The sequence below is a fragment of the Squalius cephalus genome, assembly GCF_949319135.1.
Source record: "Squalius cephalus genome assembly, chromosome: 19".
In the NCBI taxonomy this organism is placed as follows: domain Eukaryota; kingdom Metazoa; phylum Chordata; class Actinopteri; order Cypriniformes; family Leuciscidae; genus Squalius; species Squalius cephalus.
This window is the reverse complement of record NC_137140.1, coordinates 1,283,141-1,309,714: the sequence shown is the minus strand read 5'-3', so window position 1 is coordinate 1,309,714 and position 26,574 is coordinate 1,283,141. Positions and strand designations below refer to the sequence as shown.

General features: G+C 40.6%; 1 protein-coding gene across 10 annotated transcripts in view; it reads right to left on the bottom strand.

Annotated features, from left to right (window-relative positions):
* The window catches only part of LOC307147299 (myosin phosphatase Rho interacting protein), a 73,511-nt gene that overhangs the window by 16,922 nt on the left and 30,015 nt on the right, over nucleotides 1–26,574 (bottom strand). For 4 of the 10 annotated variants that reach the window (XM_079851948.1, XM_079851951.1, XM_079851950.1 and 1 more), the window contains exons 6-16: nucleotides 26,407–26,574; nucleotides 24,271–24,667; nucleotides 21,434–21,563; nucleotides 18,206–18,313; nucleotides 11,684–11,740; nucleotides 10,198–10,266; nucleotides 9,961–10,050; nucleotides 9,130–9,239; nucleotides 8,022–8,556; nucleotides 7,073–7,210; nucleotides 3,214–5,661 (exon numbers count right to left, since the gene is read on the bottom strand). The exon at nucleotides 26,407–26,574 is cut by the window's right edge and continues 7 nt beyond it. In XM_079851948.1, coding sequence (XP_079708074.1) covers nucleotides 3,214–5,661; nucleotides 7,073–7,210; nucleotides 8,022–8,556; nucleotides 9,130–9,239; nucleotides 9,961–10,050; nucleotides 10,198–10,266; nucleotides 11,684–11,740; nucleotides 18,206–18,313; nucleotides 21,434–21,563; nucleotides 24,271–24,667; nucleotides 26,407–26,574 — 4,250 coding nt within the window. The remainder of the gene's footprint in view (nucleotides 1–3,213; nucleotides 5,662–7,072; nucleotides 7,211–8,021; nucleotides 8,557–9,129; nucleotides 9,240–9,960; nucleotides 10,051–10,197; nucleotides 10,267–11,683; nucleotides 11,741–18,205; nucleotides 18,314–21,433; nucleotides 21,564–24,270; nucleotides 24,668–26,406) is intronic. The other 6 variants (XM_079851957.1, XM_079851955.1, XM_079851956.1 and 3 more) reach the window with 2 other exon arrangements.

The following is a 26,574-nucleotide window of genomic DNA, read 5'->3' as shown; positions in this document are numbered from 1 at the left end:
ACTGCGAGATACAAACGAAGAACTGCGAGATACAAACTCGGAATTGCGAGATACAAACGAAGAACTGCGAGATACAAACGAAGAACTGCGAGATACAAACTCGGAATTGCGAGATACAAACGCAGAATTGCGAGATACAAATGCAGAATTGCGAGATACAAACTCGGAATTGCGAGATACAAACGAAGAACTGCGAGATACAAACGAAGAACTGCGAGATATAAACTCGGAATTGCGAGATACAAACGCAGAATTGCGATATACAAACTCAGAACTGCGAGATACAAACGAAGAACTGCGAGATATAAACTCGGAATTGCGAGATACAAACACAGAATTGCGAGATACAAACGCAGAATTGCGAGATACAAACTCGGAATTGCGAGATACAAACGCAGAATTGTGAGATACAAACTCGGAATTGCGAGATACAAACGCAGAATTGTGAGATACAAACGCAGAATTGCAAGATACAAACGCAGAACTGCGGGATACAAACGAAGAACTGCGAGATACAAACACAGAATTGCGAGATACAAACTCAGAATTGCGAGATACAAACGAAGAACTGCGAGATACAAACTCGGAATTCCGAGATACAAACGCAGAATTGCGAGATACAAACTCGGAATTGCGAGATACAAACGAAGAACTGCGAGATACAAACTCAGAACTGCGAGATACAAACGAAGAACTGCGAGATATAAACTCGGAATTGCGAGATACAAACGAAGAACTGCGAGATACAAACACAGAACTGCGAGATACAAACTCGGAATTGCAAAATACAAACTCGGAATTGCGAGATACAAACTCAGAACTGCGAGATACAAACTCGGAATTGCAAGATACAAACTCAGAATTGCAAGGTTCAAACTCGGAATTGCGAGATACAAACGAAGAACTGCGAGATACAAACACAGAACTGCGAGATACAAACTCGGAATTGCAAGATACAAACTCGGAATTGCGAGATACAAACTTAGAACTGCGAGATACAAACTCGGAATTGCAAGATACAAACTTAGAACTGCGAGATACAAACTCGGAATTGCGAGGTACAAACGCAGAACTGCGAGGTACAAACGCAGAACTGCGAGATACAAACTCGAAATTGCAAGATACAAACTCGGAGTTGCGAGATACAAACGCAGAACTGCGAGATACAAATTCGGAATTGCAAGATACAAACTGGGAATTGCGAGATACAAACTGAGGAAAAACATCAGAATTGAGATTAAACTTGCAATTACAAGTTTTTAACTTAAAAAAAGCAGAATTGTGTTGCCTTTTTAATTTTTTTATTCCGTGGTGAAAACAAGCTTTCCTACACTAAGCAAAATGCTTAATTTGTGATTAAGCAGTCAAACTTAATCAACAACTGTTCAAACTTGAGATAAAAAGTAAGTGAACACATTGTGGTTGTCAAACATTGGCGGATCATGTTGATAGTTAATGATTCTCTACACCTGTGAGAACTGACTTCATAGATGCACTAAAATCACCTTGACACCAACTGATTAAATGTTATTGCAAAAATGGCTCAGAAAAACACTAGCATTTGTTTGCAAATACTTAATTTGAGATTTCAACTTCAAATGCAATGAAATTCAAACATTTGTGGCTTAAATGTCCAAGTATGTTTTGGGATCACTATATATGCTCTTGTCTGAAGATATGACTTGTTTTGATATATAATTATTATAAACTCAGCTTTAACATTTCTGTACGATTTGGCACTTTTAGGATTACAGCTACTTTTCATGAACAGAGTTAATTTCAGTACAAGAGATTTCAATGCTCTTCCGACCATGCAAACCCAACGCACTTCCGCTGTCTTTTCAATGGCCCTGATCTCTGTACTCAAGTTGAGCTCTGATCAGACGAGCGAATGAAGCAGTTGTTTTTGCAAGGTCCTGGGACACGACCAACTCTTCCTGTCTCCATATCACAACAGCACCTGCACTTGTTTATTCACCAGTCTCTCTGGGTGGAAAATCTCATTTCCTCTTTGGTCAGGACAAACACGAGTCCAGTATCACATACTGATGACAAATTTAGTACGACTGAGTTTTTGTGCAATTAGAAATTCAACGTCTATAATCTTTTTTAGTACAAAATGATATCCGGTCTAAATTTAAAAAACTAAGCTGAGTACTTTAATTAAAAAAAAGAAAATTGTAGTAAAGGAATACGAAAATATCCCAGCAACCCAAAGCACAACTAAAAAAAAACTTAACTGTCATTATTCATTGTTTTACAATTAATAAATAGAGAGAAAAATAGTTATCAATAATGAGACAAAAGTACCAAATACAGGCTGTCAAATTTGACAACTGCACCAATGCCAATTCCCTTAATGAGCTTATGAACCTGGCCTCATTTTTACAATTTGTCTATGAGTGTAAAATGATGTAGTCAGGAACAGACTTGAGCTCTGGTCTTTAAGGCCACATCAACACTGACTAAAAAAAAGAAAACTACTGCAATTATTGCTAGTTAGTATGTTTTTAAATCAGCAATCGGGTAACAGCAAACTAGCTGTTTATTTGTCAGTACTTGGAATTTTTAAGTGCAAGATGGTGCACCAATGCAATAGTTTATATAATTTATGAAATCAAATCAAATAAATCTGATTTATTATAATACTGCATAGTGAAATTTAATTGCTTCTGTCTTCAGACTCAATTCTTTCACAAAAACTTTCACATTTTAAATCATAGACTGTTATTTAAAATAAAATATTTTAGTTGTCGTCATGCATTATTATTAATTAGGTTAAGCAGCTGGCATTTTGCAGTCATCAAAGACGAGCAGCGATTTATGAAGAACTAGTCTTACAAAGACTGTTAATCAGGCAAAGAGCTTGAGTATGAAAACAAGAACCAGGTGAACCACATCTACGAGGTTTTAAGAGTATGCATTCTCAGATACATCTGACGAACTGATTCTTAGTTGCTCTCCATTGGGTTCAATAAGCTAGAAACTGTTTCTTCAATGGGTTTTCTTAAATTTCCCCCTGACCCACACTCCTAACGCTAAAGCGTACATGCACACCTAAGGTTAATAGCCATGCGTCACTGGTGAGAGATATTAGGCTAGAGACCAAAGCACCACAAAGCAGGGTTAGTATGAGAAAAGGAAGGGAAAGGATCAGGTTGCCACATGAAGTCATTACAGACGGAGAACAGCAAGGACACGGATCTCCTTGACCTTTAGGTTTTCCAAGTCTTTCTGGTATTTCAGACGCAGTAATGTTGCACTGTCTTGTTGATTCATTTCCTCAGTCAATTCGGACACCCGGGACACAAGCTTCTGGATCCGCTCTTTGAGGGAACTCCTGGTTGGCTCGCCATAAACAGGTCCGACGGCGTCCGTGAGCTCTTCCATCTCTCGATCGAAGCGGGCTTGTAAGTCGTTACGCTCAATCTCATGCTTCTTCTTAAGGTTCTCCATGCACTCGGTCAGGGAGTCGATCTCTTTCACGTTCTCCTCGGATCTCAGCTTCAGAGTCTCGCCGGCTTTGGCCACTTCCAGTCTCAGCTTCTCTGCTTCTTGCTCGTACTCCTCCTTTAATTCTCGCAGCTCCTTTTTATGCTTCGCCATCGTGTCCTGAAGCTGAATGGTCCCATCCACAGAGTCGATCGGTTCTCCTTCGATCTGAATGTGGGTTACTGCCATTAAATCGCCACTTTTGGGACTCTGGACGCTTGAAGAAACTTGCTTGTCCTCCAGTTCAGACTGAAGTTGTGCTCTCAAATCAGAAAGGTTTAAACGTTTCATTGCTGGGAAGATCTTCAGAACTACAAAACACATGGTTATGTCCATTACGGCCTCACGAATGTACTCGGACCGGCATCTTTGCATGTCGCAGTTCGAAAGACTCAAAGCCAACGACTGCATCTGCTCATTTGTTCGTTCCCTAATAGCCGAAGCGGTTTGATTCAATAACACCACTTTCTTCTGAACGACTTCAGTGAGACTCTTTATAACGCAGGGATTGGTGGCATCCTCAAACCAATGATTCAAAACATCACTCAATTGTCCAGCACTCTCATCTGTGCAAGTTGCATCACTTTCATGTTCTTTAAGGTTGGAGAGATTATGCATGAGAAGCAGTATTTCATTATCCGCTAGCATACGCTGAATCACGGTTCTTACGGTTCCTAGGGTTTCCTCGTCCTCTAAACCACCTAAAACTTTATGTAGAATCCTTCTCTCAAACATCATTCCTGCCTGATTCTCGTCCAAAATGTTGGCGCTGGACAAATCACATTCAGTAGTTGCCTTACTGCCAATTATCATGTCGAGTACATGATTAAGAGACTCAGACTTTCTCTTGAACTCTTCCGCGACTTTCTCAATTACATCTTCCCTTTGCATCGACCCTCCGCACTCGCTTTCGGTTCCCGGTTCACTAGCAAACACCGCCTTTGCTTTCAACGTTCTAACTTCCTCCTGCGAATCTACAAGCATCTGATTACACATCCTCACAGTCTCTTCGTGTTTTGCTAGAAGTTCTGTATTCTGGGACTGAAGTTCTCGACAGACATGCTCAGCGTTTTGAAGCTTCTTCTCCTTCTCTGAAAGCTGGGATTGAAGGACCTCCAATTGGCGCTTGAGTTCGTCTTTCTCCAAATCTGACTCTTTATCGCCTCTCTCGCTTTCCGCCACCTGAAATCCAAGACCCCTAAGAGTGGCTTCTTTTAATTGCAATCTTTTCTCTGTATCTTTCAAATTATTACCAAGCGCCTCCAATTTATTAAGAGCCTCTTGCAGCTTCTGCGATTTCTCATCGAGTTCTCGTTCGTACACGTTTTTATCTGCAGTCCCTTTGTCTTCCCGCTCCTGGTTCACGTTTGCTTGCGGATATTGCGGATTGCTACGTAGTCTACAAAGCTCAGCTTTCAGCCTGTCTATTTCTCGATCCGCTTCCCTCAACTGGTTTACAATCTCCTGATAGCGCTGGTGCAAAGCTACGTTTTCGTTCGCAAGCAACTCCACTCGCTGCGACAGATCTTTACTGGTCATTTCAGGATGGTCCGGTCTAAAGCAACCGGATGCACACGGATTCTCCGTTTTCTGCTGGACTTTTCCCAACATGTCCTCCATGGTGACCAAACGAGCTTCATAGTCTCGGATACAATCTCCAGCTCTTTCCAAGCTTTTCCTCATCGTCTCACTCTCAATTTCCTGTTGATTCTTGAGGCTTTCCAACAGTTTTTGGCATTGCATCATTTCACCCACTGACCTACTTTCCTGTCCTTGAGGAGATTCAACCCAAATGTATTCGCTATGCAAGTGCAAGAGCTTTATCAGCTCCCTTAATGTCAGAGGCTCATTTGCGTCTATCAAGCCCTCGAGCTCTCTAATCTTTCCCTCACTATCCTGAAGTATGAAACTGACTGCTTTTTGAACGGAGTTTGAGGGACAGACCTCGGAGATGGCAGTGTTTTTGGTGTCAGAAAGGCAAGGTTCCTTTGTGGGCCAGTGTGAGAGAGAAAGGCCAAGCTGTGCTTGCATGTTGCGCTTTTTCAGTTCTTGCAGCTGCAGGAGCTCTTTGGTTTCCTGGTACTTCTTTGTTAAGCTCTGAGCTTGAGAACTAACCAGTTCAGTCCTCTTCATCAGGGGCTCTGTCTCAAGACTCAAAGGGGAATCCAGCTTGGAAAAGGGGACCAGACAGTTGATTAACAGTCAGCATTGGTCAATAAGTCAATCTAGATTATTAATCAACAATTATTCATAAGTTTTTAAGGGAAATTTACTTCATTACATCTGTTTCTAATCAATCTATTGAGGTTAAATTCATTCAGCTTCTTTCATGGAATGATGCACATTAGAACGCTAGAAAAAAATTAATGGCAAAAGGTTAGTAAATCAAAACAATGCATGCATATTAAGAGGTTAAAGAGTTGTTTCATGGGGTAAGTGACGCAAAATTAGTGCGAGGTAAGAATGCCAGAACAGTTATATGCCATCCAGTTATAAGCCTGCAGTTCTTTTGTGGAACAATGTCACCTGACTATTAAACAACCACTAATGTCTGTTCATAGCAAACCTTTTGATTAAAAGGTGAATAAAATCCATTACAGACAAGATGAAATGTGTCATATATTGAACAGAGCATCACTTTTGAGTGTACTTGATATGCGAAACGATGCCATGTTTAAGATAAAATCACCCCATATTTGCTTTTTAAGATATAAAAGCTTTAACTTTGCTACACTGAAAACATACATTAGAAAAAAAATCAAACTGTGAAGCTATTTAATCCCAAACAAGTCAATAAAAGATGGCTGTAAGCAATTTTGAGTCCAAATTAAGCTCAGAAAACAATGCAACAATATTCTGTACAAAACTAACACACACACACGAAACACACATACATACAAAAAAGTCAGGAATAAGGTTAAAAATGAGATGAACGAATGGTTAAATATGAATAAAACATATCATGCACATATGCCCTTAATAGGCATCTTTTCATATGCCAATGTTTATGTGGCACCTGTCTGCAAAAGATTAATTTTTAAATCATTTTCAACGCCCTTCAGACATACTGATACTCAATGCATTTGATCTGACACTGAAAACTCTTATTTGCCCAATCTTAAACTATTGCATAAATCCTAATAAAACATTTCAATTAAATCTTCAAAATAACATGCTTTAATGTGCATTGAGTATGAATGTATCTGGAGGGCAACAGTAAGTTCTGAGTATGTTTTCATGCCGTCATTGCATAATGATTAATTCACGTACAATTAATGTTAATAATTTCTATGTTGGAACATGCAATAGAGTTTGCATGAAATTGAAATGTTTAATGTCATTTTGCTCGAACATGGCAAGAGGAATCTTAAGTAGAGGCAAATAAAAGAGAATAAGAAACAAATCTGTTCGTTTACATGCAACTGTCTCTAGACATGCAAAGCACGCGTTTGCAGCTTCGATGATAAAGATGGAAGCCATGTGTTTGTTTGTCACCTAATAATGAAACACAGTGTGCTCAATGGACAAAAAAAACAGTCAATACCTGGAATGGATACATTATTGAAATCATGTGACGTACCGGTGAAATGTAGCCGGCGCGGATCTGGTGTTCCCGCTCAAAGGCGTTTTTGAGCTGACCCTCGAGCTCCAGCTTGTGCCGGTTGGAGTCCATTAACTGCTGGTGGCAGCTCTCCAACTGACCCTTCAACTCTTCCACCTGACAACAGACACAGCACAACCAGAAGTTATGATTTAAAACCAGGGGTGGGAATCTTTTGGTACCTCACGATTCGATTCAAATCAATTCTTGAGGTCATGATTCTCGATTTTGAATCAAATTTCGATTCGATATGTGCAGTGTAGTTTACTGTTTTGTGTTACTTTTCTTATTTGACTGCGGTAGATAGTTTAATAGGACTAGAAGGGAAAAAGAAATGTGAACCTTGAAATTTATTTAGTTTTTCTTCCCATTTTAGTCCCAATATAATTAACCCAATATTATAAAGTAAATGCCATTTAAGCTGACTATAATCTTTACACGCAGTCTTCTGTAATAAAGCAAGGCAGGCAATTTAAATTTTAGAAATTAAAAATAGGAACAAAGAAGCAAATTACAAACAATAGAACAAATACAATAGATAGAAAATATTTTTCAGGCACAGTGGCATAGGTTTGTTTAACATGTAGTAAGAAATAGGCCTGTATAATCTTCACTATATGAATTAAATATAAATTGATTCATATTGAAGATAAAAAAATAGGTTTATTTTATTAAGATTAATGGCAACAGTTTATGAGGCTGCATTCCCTTTAAGAATGAATGCACCGATCTAATATACTGTTACACATCCGATTTTCATAACTTCAATTACTTTAAGTAGTTCTGCGAAGAAGTCTAACACTTTAGAAAATCGATTTTTGAAATTTGTGAAACGATACAAATCGCGATTAATATACGAATAATTTTTTTCCCGCACCACTATTTGAAACCACACCATATTTCATGTTTGTGCTTCTGCATGCCGTACCCCTTTCTTGTAGCTCTCCACGAGTTTCTCCAGCTCTGATGTGTCTCTGCTGGGATGAGTGGAAGGCAAAGGCACCCTCCTCTCGTCCCTGATGGGCGTCTTCTCCACCTGCTGCCAGCGCTGCTCGATCTCGTCCTCCACCATCTGCTGTCGCTCCCCGGATGGGGGCGGAGCCTCACCAGTGACCACACCCTCACCCGAGGCCACGCCCACACCATCAGACTCCGCCTTCCCATCGAAGGCCGAGCCGGTGACGCTCTCGTACCTCCTGCGCCGCTCCTCCCGCCGCTTGTTTCTCTCGCTCAGCTCCGCCTGGAAGGAGTCGGACTCGTTCGCTCTCTGCTGGGCCAGAGCCTGAGCGATGGGACGAAACTCGGCCCAGTCAAAGGTTTTGGACCGTCCTTCTCGCCTTCGTTCTCTCGCTCGACTCTTCTTTATTCCGGCTTCTCGCTCCACTGACGCTTCAGAGGACGGGGAGTCCGCAGTGAGGTCCGGCCGGGGGAGACCCTCAAACGAGCCTGGGTCAACCGTCAGGCTGGAAAGATTTTACAAGCAAAATGTAAATGTTTTAAAGCAGGGTTCGAACAGATACTGTAAAATCCAGGACTTTTCATGCACTACTTTTTTTGTTTTCAAGGACTACAATCAGAGGTCGCACTTCTCAAACAATATCTTCAGGATTTTTTTAAACTCAAATCACAGATATAAGGTATCCAAAATTCAACTTACACGTTTAATATATATTAAATAAAACGTTTATAATGGCTATATTTGTTCAATAAAAAAATATTTTATATTATAATATTGGTGTATTTCGTATGGAGAAAAAAAAGTTTGATGGGGGTTTAACAGACGAGCTGCAGTGTTCATTTTGTGTGAAAAGATTGTATTTGTATAAATTTTTGTATTCATATTGATTGTATAAAATTAAATATATATTGTATTTAAATAAGTCAAGCACTTTTCGAGTACCTCTTCGTAAATATGGCTGTTTTCAAGGGGTTTTCCAGGACTTAATTTTCAAAAAGTCAAATTCAAGTACTTTAAGCACCGATCCCTGTTAAAGACAAAAACGTTCTGGTTGACTATATCATGTGTAGAAACACACCTAGCAACATCTGGTGCCGTGGACGGCCGCACGTTCTTCATGACTGCTTGGATCCAGTTTCGCCGTATTCCTGCGGTCATGGCAGAGAGCGTGTGCACCCCCTCTTGAGTCTGGAAAATTGAGCACATAAAGATTAGAAGAACCTTCCGATTCAATAATTCAGATTCAGATTCAGATATCTTTATTATTATAATATTATAATATAATATTTCAAAACCGTTGAGAAGAATGAAAAGAACCAAAGATGCAAAGGCTAACAACTGGACTATCTGTCTCTGCAGTGCTTGTACGCCAGAGTTCAGTTACAGAACCAAGTACAACTACTACAAAAAGCGTCTTTATAACATTATAACATGCTAAATAAAATTAAAATGAAATGAAAGAAAAGAAAAAAAGTCCATAAAATGAAATAAAATAGAAAGTCAACAAAATTTAATAAAATAGAAAGTCCATAAAACACAGTTAATAAAAAGAAAAAGTTCATTAAATAAACCAAAAAGTCCATAAAATGAAATAAAATAGTCCATAAAATAAAAAGTTAATAAAATAAAAAAGTGAAAAAATAAAATAGAAAGTCCATAACAATTTAACAAAATGTCCATAAAATAAAAAAATAAGTCCATAAAATAAAATATAAAGTCCATAAAACAAGTTAATCAAATAAAAAGTCCAAAAATAAAATATAAAGTCCACAACAATTTAACAAAATGTCCATAAAATAAAAATAAAACAAATCCAAACTATAAAAATAAAAGTCCATAAAATAAAATAGAAAGTCCATAAAACAAAAAGTTCATAAAAATATGAGGAATAATCTTCAGACAGACTTACGTGAATCTGGAAGCCATAGTTGCGTTGAGCTTGATACTCTGTAACATTATAGCATGTACTGAGGTCAATCTCTCCGTCGAGATCAGACGCCTGTTGACATTCAGTGAGAGAAACGTCATCAATTACAGCAATCAGGCTGATTATCAAAATAAAATATAATAACTCTAAAGAAGGTGAAAAAATAAATCCAGGATAAACCACAAATGTGTGCACTGAACTTCTTCAAACACAGATTACCTCTTCAGCAATAGAATCCTTGTAGTATCGAAGACTGTGATCGGTCAGCACAAACCAATACTTCTTCCACTGGAACAGAAAAGCATGAGAGATAAGACTCTAGAATAGACATCATAATAGAGCTGAAACGCATCAGATAATTACACAGAGCCCTCGGTCCCAGACAACCCTGCATCAGTCTGGCTTTTAAGACATTTATCCTCCTTTAAAGAGCGTGTGGAAAAAGTTGAGAGGCTTTATCCTTTCAACTTCGACCTATTGAAGCAGTGCAATCAAAGTGTGCCGTGGCCTTTAAACAGCATCAGTGCATGCTTTGAGTCGGGCGTTTGAGCTGACAGACTGATCAAAACTGCTTCCCATCTTCAGGAAATAAAGAAAACTAAGAACTTGCTCAAACTAAATAATTCACACTGCAATAATAATGTTATGAGATTAAGGTTTTAAATAAATTGTTGAATATACAAAAAAAAAAAAAAATGCAATGATACTATAATACATTAAACTGCCAGTAGGTGGCGGTAAGACACTTAATGAGGGAGTCATTGAATCATTCATTCAACCAATTCATTCGAAGCGCTGAATCATTCAGTAACAAAACAAGTGTTGCTTTGAGATGCGCAATAGTTCTGCTGTCAACTAGTTGGTGAAATGGAAGAACAACTAATTTTGTGTCTCAAATTAAAGTATTTTAACATTAACTACTTGTTTATTGAACTGTAACTTTTGTAATCATGATCATATTCAGCCAAACAGCTCTCATATGTTCCTTGGTCGTGTTGTTACTTTACTATATCATATGTTACAAATAAAAAACTCAATCATCTAAAAAAAATAAATAAATCAATATTGTCTGGACACATAGACCAGGCTATTCCATTTTATTTATCCATATTACATACATTTTTATTTTTATATGTGTTGTGTCCAATGACTTATTTGCATTATTTAGCCATTATTTTATTTCTTTGTAAGGCAATGTTTATTTATGATAAAGAAATGTGGCCATCGGAGAGTAAAATTCATTTTAAAAGTTTGAATCGTACACTGGTTTGCTATAGGCTATTGCACTGTGTGGATTTTAATGAGACTTTTGTTTTTGTAATCAGGCTCGCAAACAATCCAATAAAATTTGAATTTGGATTTAGATTTAAAGGTCGATATATCCGTCATCGGCTTTCAAATATAAAAAATGATCGGTTTCATATCTGTGCAACCCTAATAATACTAATACTAAAATATTTTAATATTGGGAAAAAAGACTCATGACTTAATCGAAAGACATTTTTAGGAAATGTTATCAAATAAATATACAATCCAATTTGTTTTTAAATATACAAGTATAAACCACAGGTAAGATCATTGTTTACGCATTGTGAATATTCATTTATCAGCCAGCAGTTTCAGATTCAGCATTTCATTCCTCAACGTTACGCGTCTGTGAGATCTAATCAATTTCTGTTTGTTGTTTATTGAAACACAAGCTTACCTGGCCTTGTTCATCCAGCTTCACCATCCAACCTTTCTTGAAGTTCAGCAGGTCTGGCTGTGATGAAGAGGGAAACAGTCATGAGTATGATCAGAGGAAGAGCAGACATCAGCTCGCCTCACTTCTACACATTTCTACAAGCGTTTTCTGCACTTTGGTTCTTCAACACTCTTGGGTGAGAGACAGAGACGCACGTCAGGGTGTTTCTCTGGACTACTCGACTTACACACACACTCTGAGTTTCTCTTGACGAGCTCGAGTGCTCCACACAAAAGCAACTACAAAACAGGCATTTGTGTATTGAGTCCAGGGAAAACAGGGTGTTAAGAGTGCTGGACGGAGCAACACACACACACACACACACGTGTTTGTTTAGCTATACTTGTGAGGACCTCCATAGAAGTAATGTTTTTTTATACTGTACAAACTGATATTCTCTCCCCTTACACTAACCCGACCCCTAAACCTGCCCATCACTCACTCAACCTGCCCATCACTCACTCACTCACTCACTCGACCCCTAAACCTGCCCATCACTCACTCACTCACTCACTCACTCGACCCCTAAACCTGCCCATCACTCACTCACTCGACCCCTAAACCTGCCCATCACTCACTCACTCACTCACTCACTCACTCGACCCCTAAACCTGCCCATCACTCACTCACTCGACCCCTAAACCTGCCCATCACTCACTCACTCACTCACTCACTCACTCACTCACTCGACCCCTAAACCTGCCCATCACTCACTCACTCGACCCCTAAACCTGCCCATAACTCACTCACTCACTCGACCCCTAAACCTGCCCACTCACTCACTCACTCGACCCCTAAACCTGCCCATCACTCACTCACTCACTCACTCGACCCCTAAACCTGCCCATCACTCACTCACTCAACCCCTAAACCTGCCCATCACTCACTCACTAGACCCCTAAACCTGCCCATCACTCACTCACTCACTCACTCGACCCCTAAACCTGCCCATCCCTCACTCACTCACTCGACCCCTAAACCTGCCCATCACTCACTCACTCACACGACCCCTAAACCTGCCCATCACTCACTCACTCACTCACTCACTCGACCCCTAAACCTGCCCATCACTCACTCACTCGACCCCTAAACCTGCCCATCACTCACTCACTCACTCACTCGACCCCTAAACCTGCCCATCACTCACTCACTCACTCACTCGACCCCTAAACCTGCCCATCACTCACTCACTCACTCGACCCCTAAACCTGCCCATCACTCACTCACTCGACCCCTAAACCTGCCCATCACTCACTCACTCACTCACTCAACCCCTAAACCTGCCCATCACTCACTCGACCCCTAAACCTGCCCATCACTCACTCACTCACTCACTCGACCCCTAAACCTGCCCATCCCTCACTCACTCACTCGACCCCTAAACCTGCCCATCACTCACTCACTCACACGACCCCTAAACCTGCCCATCACTCACTCACTCACTCACTCACTCGACCCCTAAACCTGCCCATCACTCACTCACTCGACCCCTAAACCTGCCCATCACTCACTCACTCACACACGACCCCTAAACCTGCCCATCACTCACTCACTCACTCACTCACTTGACCCCTAAACCTGCCCATCACTCACTCACTCACTCACTCGACCCCTAAACCTGCCCATCACTCACTCACTCACTCGACCCCTAAACCTGCCCATCACTCACTCACTCGACCCCTAAACCTGCCCATCACTCACTCACTCACTCGACCCCTAAACCTGCCCATCACTCACTCACTCACTCACTCACTCGACCCCTAAACCTGCCCATCACTCACTCACTCGACCCCTAAACCTGCCCATCACTCACTCACTCACTCACTCGACCCCTAAACCTGCCCATCACTCACTCACTCGACCCCTAAACCTGCCCATCACTCACTCACTCACTCACTCGACCCCTAAACCTGCCCATCACTCACTCACTCACTCACTCACTCACTCGACCCCTAAACCTGCCCATCACTCACTCACTCACTCACTCGACCCCTAAACCTGCCCATCACTCACTCACTCACTCACTCGACCCCTAAACCTGCCCATCACTCACTCACTCGACCCCTAAACCTGCCCATCACTCACTCACTCACTCGACCCCTAAACCTGCCCATCACTCACTCACTCGACCCCTAAACCTGCCCATCACTCACTCACTCACTCGACCCCTAAACCTGCCCATCACTCACTCACTCAACCCCTAAACCTGCCCATCACTCACTCACTCACTCGACCCCTAAACCTGCCCATCACTCACTCACTCGACCCCTAAACCTGCCCATCACTCACTCACTCACTCGACCCCTAAACCTGCCCATCACTCACTCACTCACTCACTCGACCCCTAAACCTGCCCATCACTCACTCACTCACTCGACCCCTATACCTGCCCATCACTCACTCACTCACTCACTCGACCCCTAAACCTGCCCATCACTCACTCACTCGACCCCTAAACCTGCCCATCACTCACTCACTCGACCCCTAAACCTGCCCATCACTCACTCACTCACTCACTCACTCACTCACTCACTCGACCCCTAAACCTGCCCATCACTCACTCACTCACTCGACCCCTAAACCTGCCCATCACTCACTCACTCGACCCCTAAACCTGCCCATCACTCACTCACTCGACCCCTAAACCTGCCCATCACTCACTCACTCACTCGACCCCTAAACCTGCCCATCACTCACTCACTCACTCACTCGACCCCTAAACCTGCCCATCACTCACTCACTCGACCCCTAAACCTGCCCATCACTCACTCACTCACTCACTCGACCCCTAAACCTGCCCATCACTCACTCACTCGACCCCTAAACCTGCCCATCACTCACTCACTCGACCCCTAAACCTGCCCATCACTCACTCACTCACTCACTCACTCACTCACTCACTCACTCACTCACTCACTCACTCACTCACTCACTCACTCACTCGTTATGAGATATACTTCTGTAAGTCAATATGACTTAGAAAGTGTTTTTGTGTTCTAATGTGGTGCTTTTTTCATTTTTTTATGTTATAATTTTTTTTGTTTTATGTTGTATATATTTTATTAATAAGGGGTAAAGCAGTTTTGTTCATTTTTTTCTTTCTAATAAATAATAACCTGTCAATGCTTTTTAAATGAATTAATAGATAGAATAATTGGTAGGTATTGACTTTTAAACGTGTTTGTAGCCCGTCTAATATATAAAACGTTTGCAAAGAGAGTTTTGGACAGCAGTGATCTTCATCTAACTCTGAAGTCTCTGTAAAACGAGATGTTCTTTATATCACACTGACTAAAACATTCCAAAACAGTAGTCCATCTTTCCCTTCAAAACAAGCCAAATCCTGCCGCTGTTCTCTTTAACCTTTGAACCTCAGAGAACAGCAGAGCAATTGTGAGGGTTTGGAAGAGATTCACCACACACACACACACACACACACACACCCACCCACAATGTTCTCTGACTTTAGAAGTGGCAGGACACACTTTATATAACCTTCATTTTCTATAGCGCTTTTAACTGTTCATTTCAAAGCGCTTTATAGAAACAAATAAATACACCATATAAAATAATCCACAATATAAATTAATCCACAATATAAAATTAAAGTAACAAAATACAGCATATAAAATAATGCACAATGAAACATTTATACAAATGTTCAATTAAAAGCTACCCTAAAAAAATAGATTTAAAAATGCTTAATGAGTTTGCTTGCCATATCTCGATCGGTAAAGAATTCCATAGTTTTGGAGCTATTGAAGAAAAATCTCCCATCAATTGTAAGTGAGTTAAAGGTTAAAAAGTTAAACAGTTAAAAGACCAGTTTCAGATGAACGAAGGTCACGTGTTGGAGAATATGGAATTAAAAGTTCGGTCAAGTATTGAGGTGCCAACCATATGTAAAGCTGTGTCAGTAAGCATCAGAATTTTAAAGTCTACCCTAAACCTAACGGGGAGCCAATGCAGAGACTCCAAAATGGGAGTAATGTGATCATTATCCTAGTTAGTGTTGTCACGGTACCAATACCAGTGAAAATCCACGGTTCTCGGTACCAATTTCGATACCAATGGGCTGAAAATCAATTCATTCTTTGCTGATACTTCTCGTCATCATGGAGAGCGCAGTTCGCACCGTTTCAAAAATAGTCGATCTCCGATTGCGAATGAGCTGACTCTGAATTTTAGTATTGTTTCTTATATGAGGATCCTTTTTCAAATACAAGGTCAATATTGATTTTCACCAACAACAAAACAACAAATTATCCGTGAATTTATATGGAACTGATCTTTAAGAGCTTTCCATCTTTACTCTCCTCATGTTACGTTGCATTCGGAGATCGACAAGTTTCTCCTTTCCACAAGCGCTTCCCGTGGCGTCTGCCGTTGCTATGCAACCATGAACATAGGTGCGCCTGGAAAATGCCGCGCGCCTACATTTGGAATAACGAATCTGCACGTGTGAACACTTATGGCAACGTCACATTAGCCTAATCCAAAATATTTCCATATGTGTCTCTTTCCTCCTTTCTTATCAACAAGTGGATTTACAGCCGCCACATCAGCAGCGCCGCCGGTCGCCACGTCTCAGCGCTTAGAGGACGCAACTGCACGCGCTTCGGGCATGCACGCACATCAAGTAACGGGTTTGAGAAAACCTGGTGCCATGACATTTAAAAAAAAATTTGTACCGACTTGGTACCGAAGTACCGGGTCTTTGACAACACTAATCCTAGTTCTAGTAAGGGTTCGAGCAGCTGAGTTTTGCACTACCTGCAACTTGTTTAAGCTAGCTTTTGACCCTCCAGCTAACAAGGCATTACAATAATCAATACGGGAAAACTCAAAAGTGTTAATCAACCTCTCAGCAACAAGGAAAGTTGATCCATTAATACTAACACCTTCTCTTCTACACTCACCTAAAGGATTATTATGAACACCATACTAATACTGTGTTTGACCCCCTTTCGCCTTCAGAACTGCCTTAATTCTACGTGGCACTGATTCAACAAGGTGCTGAAAGCATTCTTTAGAAATGTTGGCCCATATTGATAGGATAGCATCTTGCAGTTGATGGAGATTTGTGGGATGCACATCCAGGGCACGAAGTTCCCGTTCCACCACATCCCAAAGATGCTCTATTGGGTTGAGATCTGGTGACTGTGGGGCCATTTTAGTACAGTGAACTCATTGTCATGTTCAAGAAACCAATTTGAAATGATTCGAGCTTTGTGACATGGTGCATTATCCTGCTGGAAGTAGCCATCAGAGGATGGGTACATGGTGGTCATAAAGGGATGGACATGGTCAGAAACAATGCTCAGGTAGGCCGTGGCATTTAAACGATGCCCAATTGGCACTAAGGGGCCTAAAGTGTGCCAAGAAAACATCCCCCACACCATTACACCACCACCACCAGCCTGCACAGTGGTAACAAGGCATGATGGATCCATGTTCTCATTCTGTTTACGCCAAATTCTGACTCTACCATCTGAATGTCTCAACAGAAATCGAGACTCGTCAGACCAGGCGACATTTTTCCAGTCTTCAACTGTCCAATTTTGGTGAGCTCGTGCAAATTGTAGCCTCTTTTTCCTATTTGTAGTGGAGATGAGTGGTACCCGGTGGGGTCTTCTGCTGTTGTAGCCCATCCGCCTCAAGGTTGTGCGTGTTGTGGCTTCACAAATGCTTTGCTGCATACCTCGGTTGTAATGAGTGGTTATTTCAGTCAAAGTTGCTCTTCTATCAGCTTGAACCATTCTCCTCTGACCTCTAGCATCAACAAGGCACTTTCGCCCACAGGACTGCCGCATACTGGATGTTTTTCCCTTTTCACACCATTCTTTGTAAACCCTAGAAATGGTTGTGCGTGAAAATCCCAGTAACTGAGCAGATTGTGAAATACTCAGACCGGCCCGTCTGGCACCAACAACCATGCCACGCTCAAAATTGCTTAAATCACCTTTCTTTCCCATTCTGACATTCAGTTTGGAGTTCAGGAGATTGTCTTGACCAGGACCACACCCCTAAATGCATTGAAGCAACTGCCATGTGATTGGTTGATTAGATAATTGCATTAATGAGAAATTGAACAGGTGTTCCTAATAATCCTTTAGATGAGTGTATATCTACCCATCTATAAAATCAAATAAAAATGACATGTACTGCGTTAGACTAAACTGGGAAGGGTCATAGCACTTACATATTATTGTCCTTTTGTTAGTTTAAATGATGGATAAAAGCGTCTGCTAAATTATTAAATGTAAATATGCAATATGACGCAATCTGGCAATATTTCTAAGATGGAAGAAAGAGGTTTTAACAGTATTTTGGACAGTAAGTGGACTTTCAGACTTTTCAGTGTGTACTCTGACATGTTTCCTGTCCACGACACCACAAGATTTCAGGAGTCAGAATGGTGTAATGTGAAGCAGGCGTGAGTGGACCTTCGGACGTCCAGCTAGAGACGGGGGTGTGTCTTACGGTCATGACGGACTCGGTGGTCCTGCGGTCCAGGGATTTGGCTCGTCTCAGAGGAGGAAGGCTGGAGTGATAGAAGTCTAAACCCTGCGCCGGGTCCGTCTTCTGCTCCTGAAACACAGGGAACAAACAACACTGAGAAACGTTTTAGGCAAAGGAAACATCACATGTTAAGAAACTACCCAGAAAACTAGAGATGCACTGATATAAAAAGTGTGTCGATGCCTATAAGTCGTAGGGATGCACCGATTTCAACAATTTGGCCGATACCGATAATTCTTTATATTTGAAAGCCGATAATCGGTATATTGGCCGTATTGATGTTCTCATTATAATTTTATGTAGACTATATGACAATATTGCACTGAACTCTATTTTCCTTTTTTGAAGTGATTCAATCATATTTCAAGCAATTCAAAACCATCATGTTGAACAGTGGCATCTGAAGTGTCTCAGCTGAAGGAGATAATACACTATTTATCGGATTTAATATCGGGCCAATAACCATAACATTAAAAAATGATCATATATCGTCCGATACCGATATGGTGGCCGATATATATCGCGCATCCCTAATAATTAGTTCAATAATTACTGCAATTATTATGTTACGTCTGAAAACTAATAAAAGTCTCTTCTGCTCACCAAAGCTGCATTGATTTGATCAAAAATATTGTAAAAATTGCGAAATATTATTATAATGTACATCATCTGTTTTCTATGTGAATATCTAGTAAAGTGTAATTTATTCCTGTGATCAAAGCTGAATGTTCAGCATCATTACTCCAGTCTTCAGTGTCACATGATCCTTCAGAAATCACTCTAATATGAGGATCTGATGCTCAAGAAACATTTATGATTATTATCAGTGTTGAAAACCGTTTTAAGAATTTATTTGAAATAGAATCTTTTGTAACATTATAAATGCCTTTACTGTCACTTTTGATCAAATTAATGCGTCCGTGATGAATAAAAGAATTAATTTTTTATTGTACTGACCCCAAACTTTTGAACAGTTGTCTACATTTGTCTAAATGCATTTAAAATAAAATAGTAAAAGCTAATATTTTCCAAAAGATGAGTCTTATTAAATTAGCATTTTATAGCTTAACTTAAAGTGAGCATTAAATGATGGCAACGTTAATCTAAATGTAAAAATATGGGAATCAAGCATGCACAATTAAAATGTTCAATATTTATCTAATGTTAACAGATAATGATAACCGATATGGCACTGATATATGCATCCCTAAAACACCCCATTAAAAACTATAATTTGTTAAAGTGTTGCACCAGATGTTGAAAGCACAGTTTTATTCAAGTGTGTGTGGAAATGTTTATCCATTCGCTGAAGATGTTTTGCCTCATATCTGAGCAGCTTGCCTGGATATAAATGTGTAATTATGTCCATATGCTCTAGAATAATATTTGACAGACCTCCACAAGCGAGAAGCTTCATAAACAGCTCTTCAGTGGCCTTGAGAATGAGGCAGAAAACGCCAGCATCGCATCTGAACCCGGAGCTGACCTTGAAAGCAGCGAAGACAGACTTGGGCTCTCGGCCTCATTGTAGATTCAGATTCTGATACACTGACAAACGCCTTCGCTTGCAACAATAATCTGTGTTATTTTTCAGAGCGGTTTGGCCTGTGAAACGTGGTGTTTGTGCTCCTTCACTGATCTTACACACACAGTGAACGGAAGATACCATCACTGAAAAATGTCAAAAACAAGAGGCTTGATCAAAATCTCTATTGCTCACATTGTGGAAAACCACTGAACCTGCGTAAGTGGAAACAGAAACAAAAGGTGAGCTTTTACTAGTGGTAGTTTGAGAGTGTGTGAGTGTGTGTGTGTGTGCGCGAGTGAGTGTGTGTGCGCGTGTGTGCGAATGAGTGTGTGTGTGCTTGTGTGTGCTTGTGTGTAAGTGTGTGAGTGTGTGTGTGTGTGTGCGCGAGTGAGTGTGTATGCGCGAATGAGTGTGTGTGTGCTTGTGTGTAAGTGTGTGTGTGTGTGTGTGAGTGTGCTTGTGTGAGTGTGTGTGTGTGTGTGTGTGTGCGTGCATGCTTGTGCATTAGTGAGTGAGCTTGTGCATGCGTGTGGTTGTGTGTGTGTGTGTGCTTGTGCGTGTGTGCTTGTGCGTGCATGTGTGTGTGTGTTTGTGCGTGCGCGTTAGTGAGTGAGCTTGTGCATGCGTGTGTTTGTGTGTGTGAGTGTGTGTGCGTGTGTGTGTGTGCGCTTGTGTGTGTGAGTGTGTGTGCTTGTGCGCGAGTGTGTGTGCTTGTGCGTGAGTGAGTGTGTGTGCTTGTGTGCAAGTGTGTGTGCGTGTATGCGTGAGTGAGTGTGTGTGCGTGTGTGTGTGTGTATGCCTGAGTGAGTGTGTCAGAGTGTGTGTGTGTGTGTGTGTGTGTGTGTGTGTGTGCGTGTGTGTGAGTGCGTGTGTGTGAGTGTGTGTGCGCGCGCGAGTGTGCTTGTGCGTGTGTGAGTGCTTGTGCGTGCGTGCTTGTGAGTGTGTGTGCTTGTGTGTGTGTGTGTGTGTGTGTGAGATATGAGTCTGGACGAGCAGCACTGGGATGAAATAAGAAATAATTATTCTTGGGAAGGTGAAAACAGGAAGTGCCTGACGAGACGCTGCAGCTCCAGCCGGACGACAGAGGCTCGGACTAATAAGACTATTTGTTTTTGTTCAGAAAGTTCTCAAACAACAAATCATTAGGTCATATTTTGTGTTTGATTATTAAACTTTAAACCCTAAGTGTGCGCCACTTTTATATTCAAATGAAATTTGAAATTAATTTTGAGCTCTTCCTGTGCTTTTTCCATCTTCTGGGTTGAAGTGTTTCATTGAGTAAACGTCACAGGATCTGCTGCTTTTCTTACACCTGCAGAACATCGATGACTCATCAGCGCCTATAATTATTCATGAGACTGCGTGTCCATATCCTATGAGAAGACGCCTCGCTTAATTATTCATGCCAGCATGTGTCGATGTCCTATGACAGCCGCTGTGAGTTCACACTCAGGAGTGTTTGTGTTCGGTGTCATGCGTCTCTGTTATGTCCACAGACGGGCCGAGCGCTGCGCTTCTGCGCTTCTGCACTTCAGTTCCGCCTTTTGCGTTCCGGCAATATAACGTTGTTAGAAACTCGATTTTTGACGTTTGTGAATCGATTCAGAGTCGTCCACGTCCGCATCGACCCATCTAATACGAGCAGTGTCGGTGGGCATTACCTCGCGTGTGAAGCGCCTGGTTTCGCTGCGTCCCTGTCGGCCTCCAGCGCTCGACTCCTCGTCCATGCGCTCGGCGTTCTCCAGCTCCAGCGCCTCCAGCTTCTCGATCACATTCGCCCGCCCGCTCACACTGCAGACACACCAGCAGATATTCACACACAACCTCAGACACCAGAAGCTTCAAGCTTAGATCTGCATTTAAATTCACTTCTTGATGTCACATGTCTGAATGCTCATATGGGTATTCGAGGGTATATGCGTGTATCTTAATGCGGCCACACGCATGATGGCCTTTGGTGAGGTATTAATATAAATACTGAAAAAAAAAAAAAAAATATTGTGAAATATTATGACAATTTAAAATCACTCTTTTCTATGTGAATATATAGTAAAGTGTAATTTATTCCTGTGATCAAAGCTGAATGTTCAGCATCATTACTCCAGTCTTCAGTGTCACATGATCCTCCAGAAATCACTCTAATATGAGGATTTGATGATCAAGAAACATTTATGATTATTATCAGTGTTGAAAACAGTTCATATTTTTGTGGAAACAGAGATGCATTTTATTTTTCAGGATTCTTTGATGAATAGAAAGTTAAAAAAGATCAGCATTTATCTGAAATATAATCACATTATAAATGTCTTTACTGTCACTTTTGATCAATTGAATGCGTCATTGCTAAATAAAAGTAGTAATTTCCTTATTTAAAAAAAGTTAATTGCAGTGTATATAATGATGTATATAAAATGATATATTCCTTGGGAAGGGGTTTAAATGCGTCTCCTGGTTTTGATGACCCCACATATGCAAACATTTCCCGAACTACAGACATGAATTCAGTTCACAAAATGATGCCAGAAAATATTAAAGACTTTTTTCAAATTTTGCCCTTATTTGGGATCTGCACCACATTGTCAGCCCTCCTTAAAAGGAGACAAGAAAGCCAGTCAGTGAGGTATTTCTGTCACATGACTGCTCACAGTCTCATTGGCTACTGGGTAAAACGTGGCACAATTCCCATAAACCCAAATTAAACCAGAGAAGAGAGCGTTTGGTTCTGTCTGTATGAATTCTTCAGCTCGAATGAGAAGTGCGTCAGAGATGCTGTCTGAGACCTCAAAGGGTTGATGGGAGAAAAAAAAAAACAGAAAAAAAGTATTTTCCCTGTTTATTTAGTTGTAAACGTGTCATTTAACATGGAAAATACTCAGAGCTCTTCCTTCTGTCAATGTCTTGTCATCTTGCTTTGGAAAAACTGAAAATAAGAGGAAAAGCAGATGAATTTGATAAAATATGGACGCCTTTTTACAATTTCTTACGTATATAATGTGGAAGGTTAAATGATGGTGACGGTATTTGTGAGTTTAAAACAAAAAACACTGTACTGATAACTGTAACTAAAATAATTTTAAACACTTATGTTAAGTGATTTAGTTGTTCATTTGTCCTATTATCAACCATATGTTGATATGTTTTTTTTAATTATATTTTTTATTATATAAAATACGTTATTTTATTGTATATTTTTAAAATACTTGATACCTTCAAGCCCTGTTTATTTCATAGTCCTGTTAACGGTCATTTTTCAAATGGTAAATTTAATTTGGCATTTAATATGTATATTTATTTTTAAAGGAGTGTGTTCAAAAGCAAAAAACACTAAAATATTAAAATTAAAATAAACTAAATATAAATTGTATATAATATATTTGAGTAATTTACAATAAAATAATATAATAATAATGATTTTGTGGTTGATTTAATGCTTTTTTAAAAGAAGTCTCTTGTGCTGAATTTATTTGTTTAAAAATACAGTAAAAACAGTAATAATTGTTCAGTATTTTACATTGTTCCTCAGGACAGTATAAAAAACCCCAAAGCAGCAATAATGTTTCCTGAAGGTGTTTACCGTCAACATTAATGATATCATGCTCTCCATCATTCCATCTCAAAATCATGTTGCTAAACACTTTTTGGCCTGATGTGCACGTGGTTTGATCCCGCAGCTCTCCAGACCCTTCCCTCCCGAAGCCCTAAAATTATACTTTTTTTTTATATAATAATAAAAAAGAATTTTTATAAAAATGTATTTATTTATTTATTTTTTACCTTTAAATTACTAGATTTAATCAATAAATAATAAATAAATAGTAATTTATGCACATTCCTCACATTCTTTCAGCAAAAAAACTCACAATTTCATGCCTAAACCTTTTAATTCAGCTCAAAATATCTTTTAATATCTTTACCTCTTGTGAAAAAAAAAATATATATATAACATGATATTTCATGACTCTAGACGGGCTTATAGCTCTATATGGAGCAAATGAGCTGTTCCGCTGGGTCCTAAAGTCAGTTACCTTCAGTGTGCATTCAGATACACATGTAGACATTTGAAGAAAAAAAAATAATTGGCAAAGTTTTAGCATTGTTAGTTTGAATTGAGCATTTTTAGGTTTTTCTATGTGAACTGAAGCATTCCTCGCACTCCATTCATTCCTAATGGGGTCAGATTGACCCGCGAGGGAAGGATTTGTTACTTTTTTAAATTTCAACCATAAAACTCCTCGGATCCATTCCATTTTGTGTGTGTATTCGTGGGTCAAGTGTGACAAAAGTCCTGGGGTCTTGTACCCCTCTGATAAACACTCAATTTGAAAAAAAAAAAATTCCAACACCAAAAACATTCCGGGTCAAAATGACCCGAGGGAAGGATGAAGGTTCACCTAAAACCTTAAATATTGCACTGTGTGTAATGCATGAAAGGAAGGAAGCTTGTTTGCATTCCCGTCTTATTACAGATGCATTGATGTGGAGAATGGCCTGCGCTCACCTTCTCTCCGAGCTGAACACACACTCCTGTCTCTCCGAGCTGAACACACACTCCTGTCTCTCCGGACTGCGGAGTCGACTGCGTTTCTCGGGCTTGCGGGAGGGAAGAGCTCGGTGTGAGCGTGCGAGGGCTTCATTCGGGTGGCTCTCGGTGCTGGCGTCCGAGTCCAGCGAGCTCATGGACCCGCTGATGTGTGAGCCGTTGGAGAGCAGGCTGCTGCATGATGGGAAGGGGTCGCTGGGAGCAGGTGAAAGGCATCGTGGGACACCCCCCATCTCTGCGCTGAGCCGGCTCGAGGAGCTGCCCGTGGGAGACAGCGGGTGGAGCCCGATCCGATCCACTTCGTCACCGTTCACTGAGCTCTGATCCGAGCACCGGCTCAACATCGACCCCTCACCTATAGCAGAGAGCAATGGGGAAATCATGGAGTTCATGACCTACAGACCTTATGCTCCGGAGAAACAAGCGCGCAGCATCTTTACAATATTGTCTTTGAACTTCTGTTTTTGCGGTCGCTCTGTATATATCTATGGCATCGCTGTCCAGGAGTAATTAGCTGGTGAAGTGGATTTACTTATTGTGAAGTAAACGAAAGTTATCAAGAGGATTGTAATGTTTAAAGTCTATGTTTAAAGCAAGATCACTGTGAAAATACAGGCCGGAAGACAGACGACAACGAGCCTAGCACTGAAAAGGGGCAGGGCTACATAAGGTCTATACAAAACGTTCACTCGTTCCGCGCATCATAGGTCATTACGCTATTTCTACCTCACTATTTCTACGTCATTACGCTATTTCTACGTAATCACGCTATTTCTATGTAATTACGCTATTTCTACGTCACTACGTTATTTCTACATCATTACGGCATTTTTACGTCATTACGCTATTTCTACGTCATTACTCTATTTCAATGTCATTACGCTATCTATTTCTACGTCACGATATTTCAACGTCATTACTCTATTTCAATGTCATTACGCTATCTATTTCTACGTCACGATATTTCAACGTCATTATGCCATCTATTTCTACGTCATTACGCCATTTCTACGTCATTGCGCTATTTCTACGCCATTACGCCATTTCTACGTCATTGCGCTATTTCAATGTCATTACGCTATCTATTTCTACGTCATTATGCCATCTATTTCTACGTCATTACGCTATCTATTTCTACGTCACGATATTTCTACGTCATTATGCGATCTATTTCTACATCATTATGCTATTTCTACGTCATTATGCTATTTATTTCTACGTCACGATATTTCTACGTCATTACGCCATCTATTTCTACGTCACGATATTTCTACGTCATTATGCTATTTCGACGTCATTACGCCATTTCTATGTCATTACGCTATTTCTACGTCACTACACTATTTCTACGTCACTACACTATTTCTACGTCATTACGCTATTTCTACGTCACTACACTATTTCGACGTCATTGCGCTATTTCTACATTACGCCATTTCTATGTCATTACTCTATTTCAATGTCATTACGCTATCTATTTCTACGTCACAATATTTCTACATCATTACGCTATCTATTTCTATATCATTATGCTATTTCTATGTCATTATGCTATTTATTTCTACGTCACGATATTTCTACGTCATCATTACGCCATCTATTTCTACGTCACGATATTTCTACGTCATTACGATATTTCTACGTCATTATGCTATTTCGACGTCATTACGCTACTTCCACGTCATTACGCCATTTCCACGTCACTACACTATTTCTACGTCACTACACTATTTCTACGTCATTACGATATTTCTACGTCACTACACTATTTCTACGTCATTACGATATTTCTACGTCATTATGCTATTTCCACGTCATTGCACATGCGCAGTCCTTTCAGTTTCGGTTTTCAATCCGATCAAGTGTTTACATGTTCTCTCGATCGGATTAGAAAATAAATAAACCGACCCTTTCAATCCGATCAAAATTTCATTCGGATCGATAAAGGTGTTTCACGTGAAGGCTTTTCAGGCCGATTGAGACGCCGATCTGATTAATAATGGATTATTTGGTTGCATGTAAACGTAGCCAGTGACTTCATGGTGCTAGTGTGGGTATTTGGCCAGGTAAATGTGTGTGTGTATTCCCCCGCACCTGTAGAGGGCAGTGGTGAGCCGAGAGCTGGTATTTCACCGGCGCTCCATGTCTGGGAACCATCCGCTTCTCTGCTTTGCAGCTCCTCCTGCCAGATGATGGAACTGGAGTCGGGCGTCTTCTCCGCTTCTGGGATCCCTGAGCCGGTCACCGCCACCTTCGCTGGGC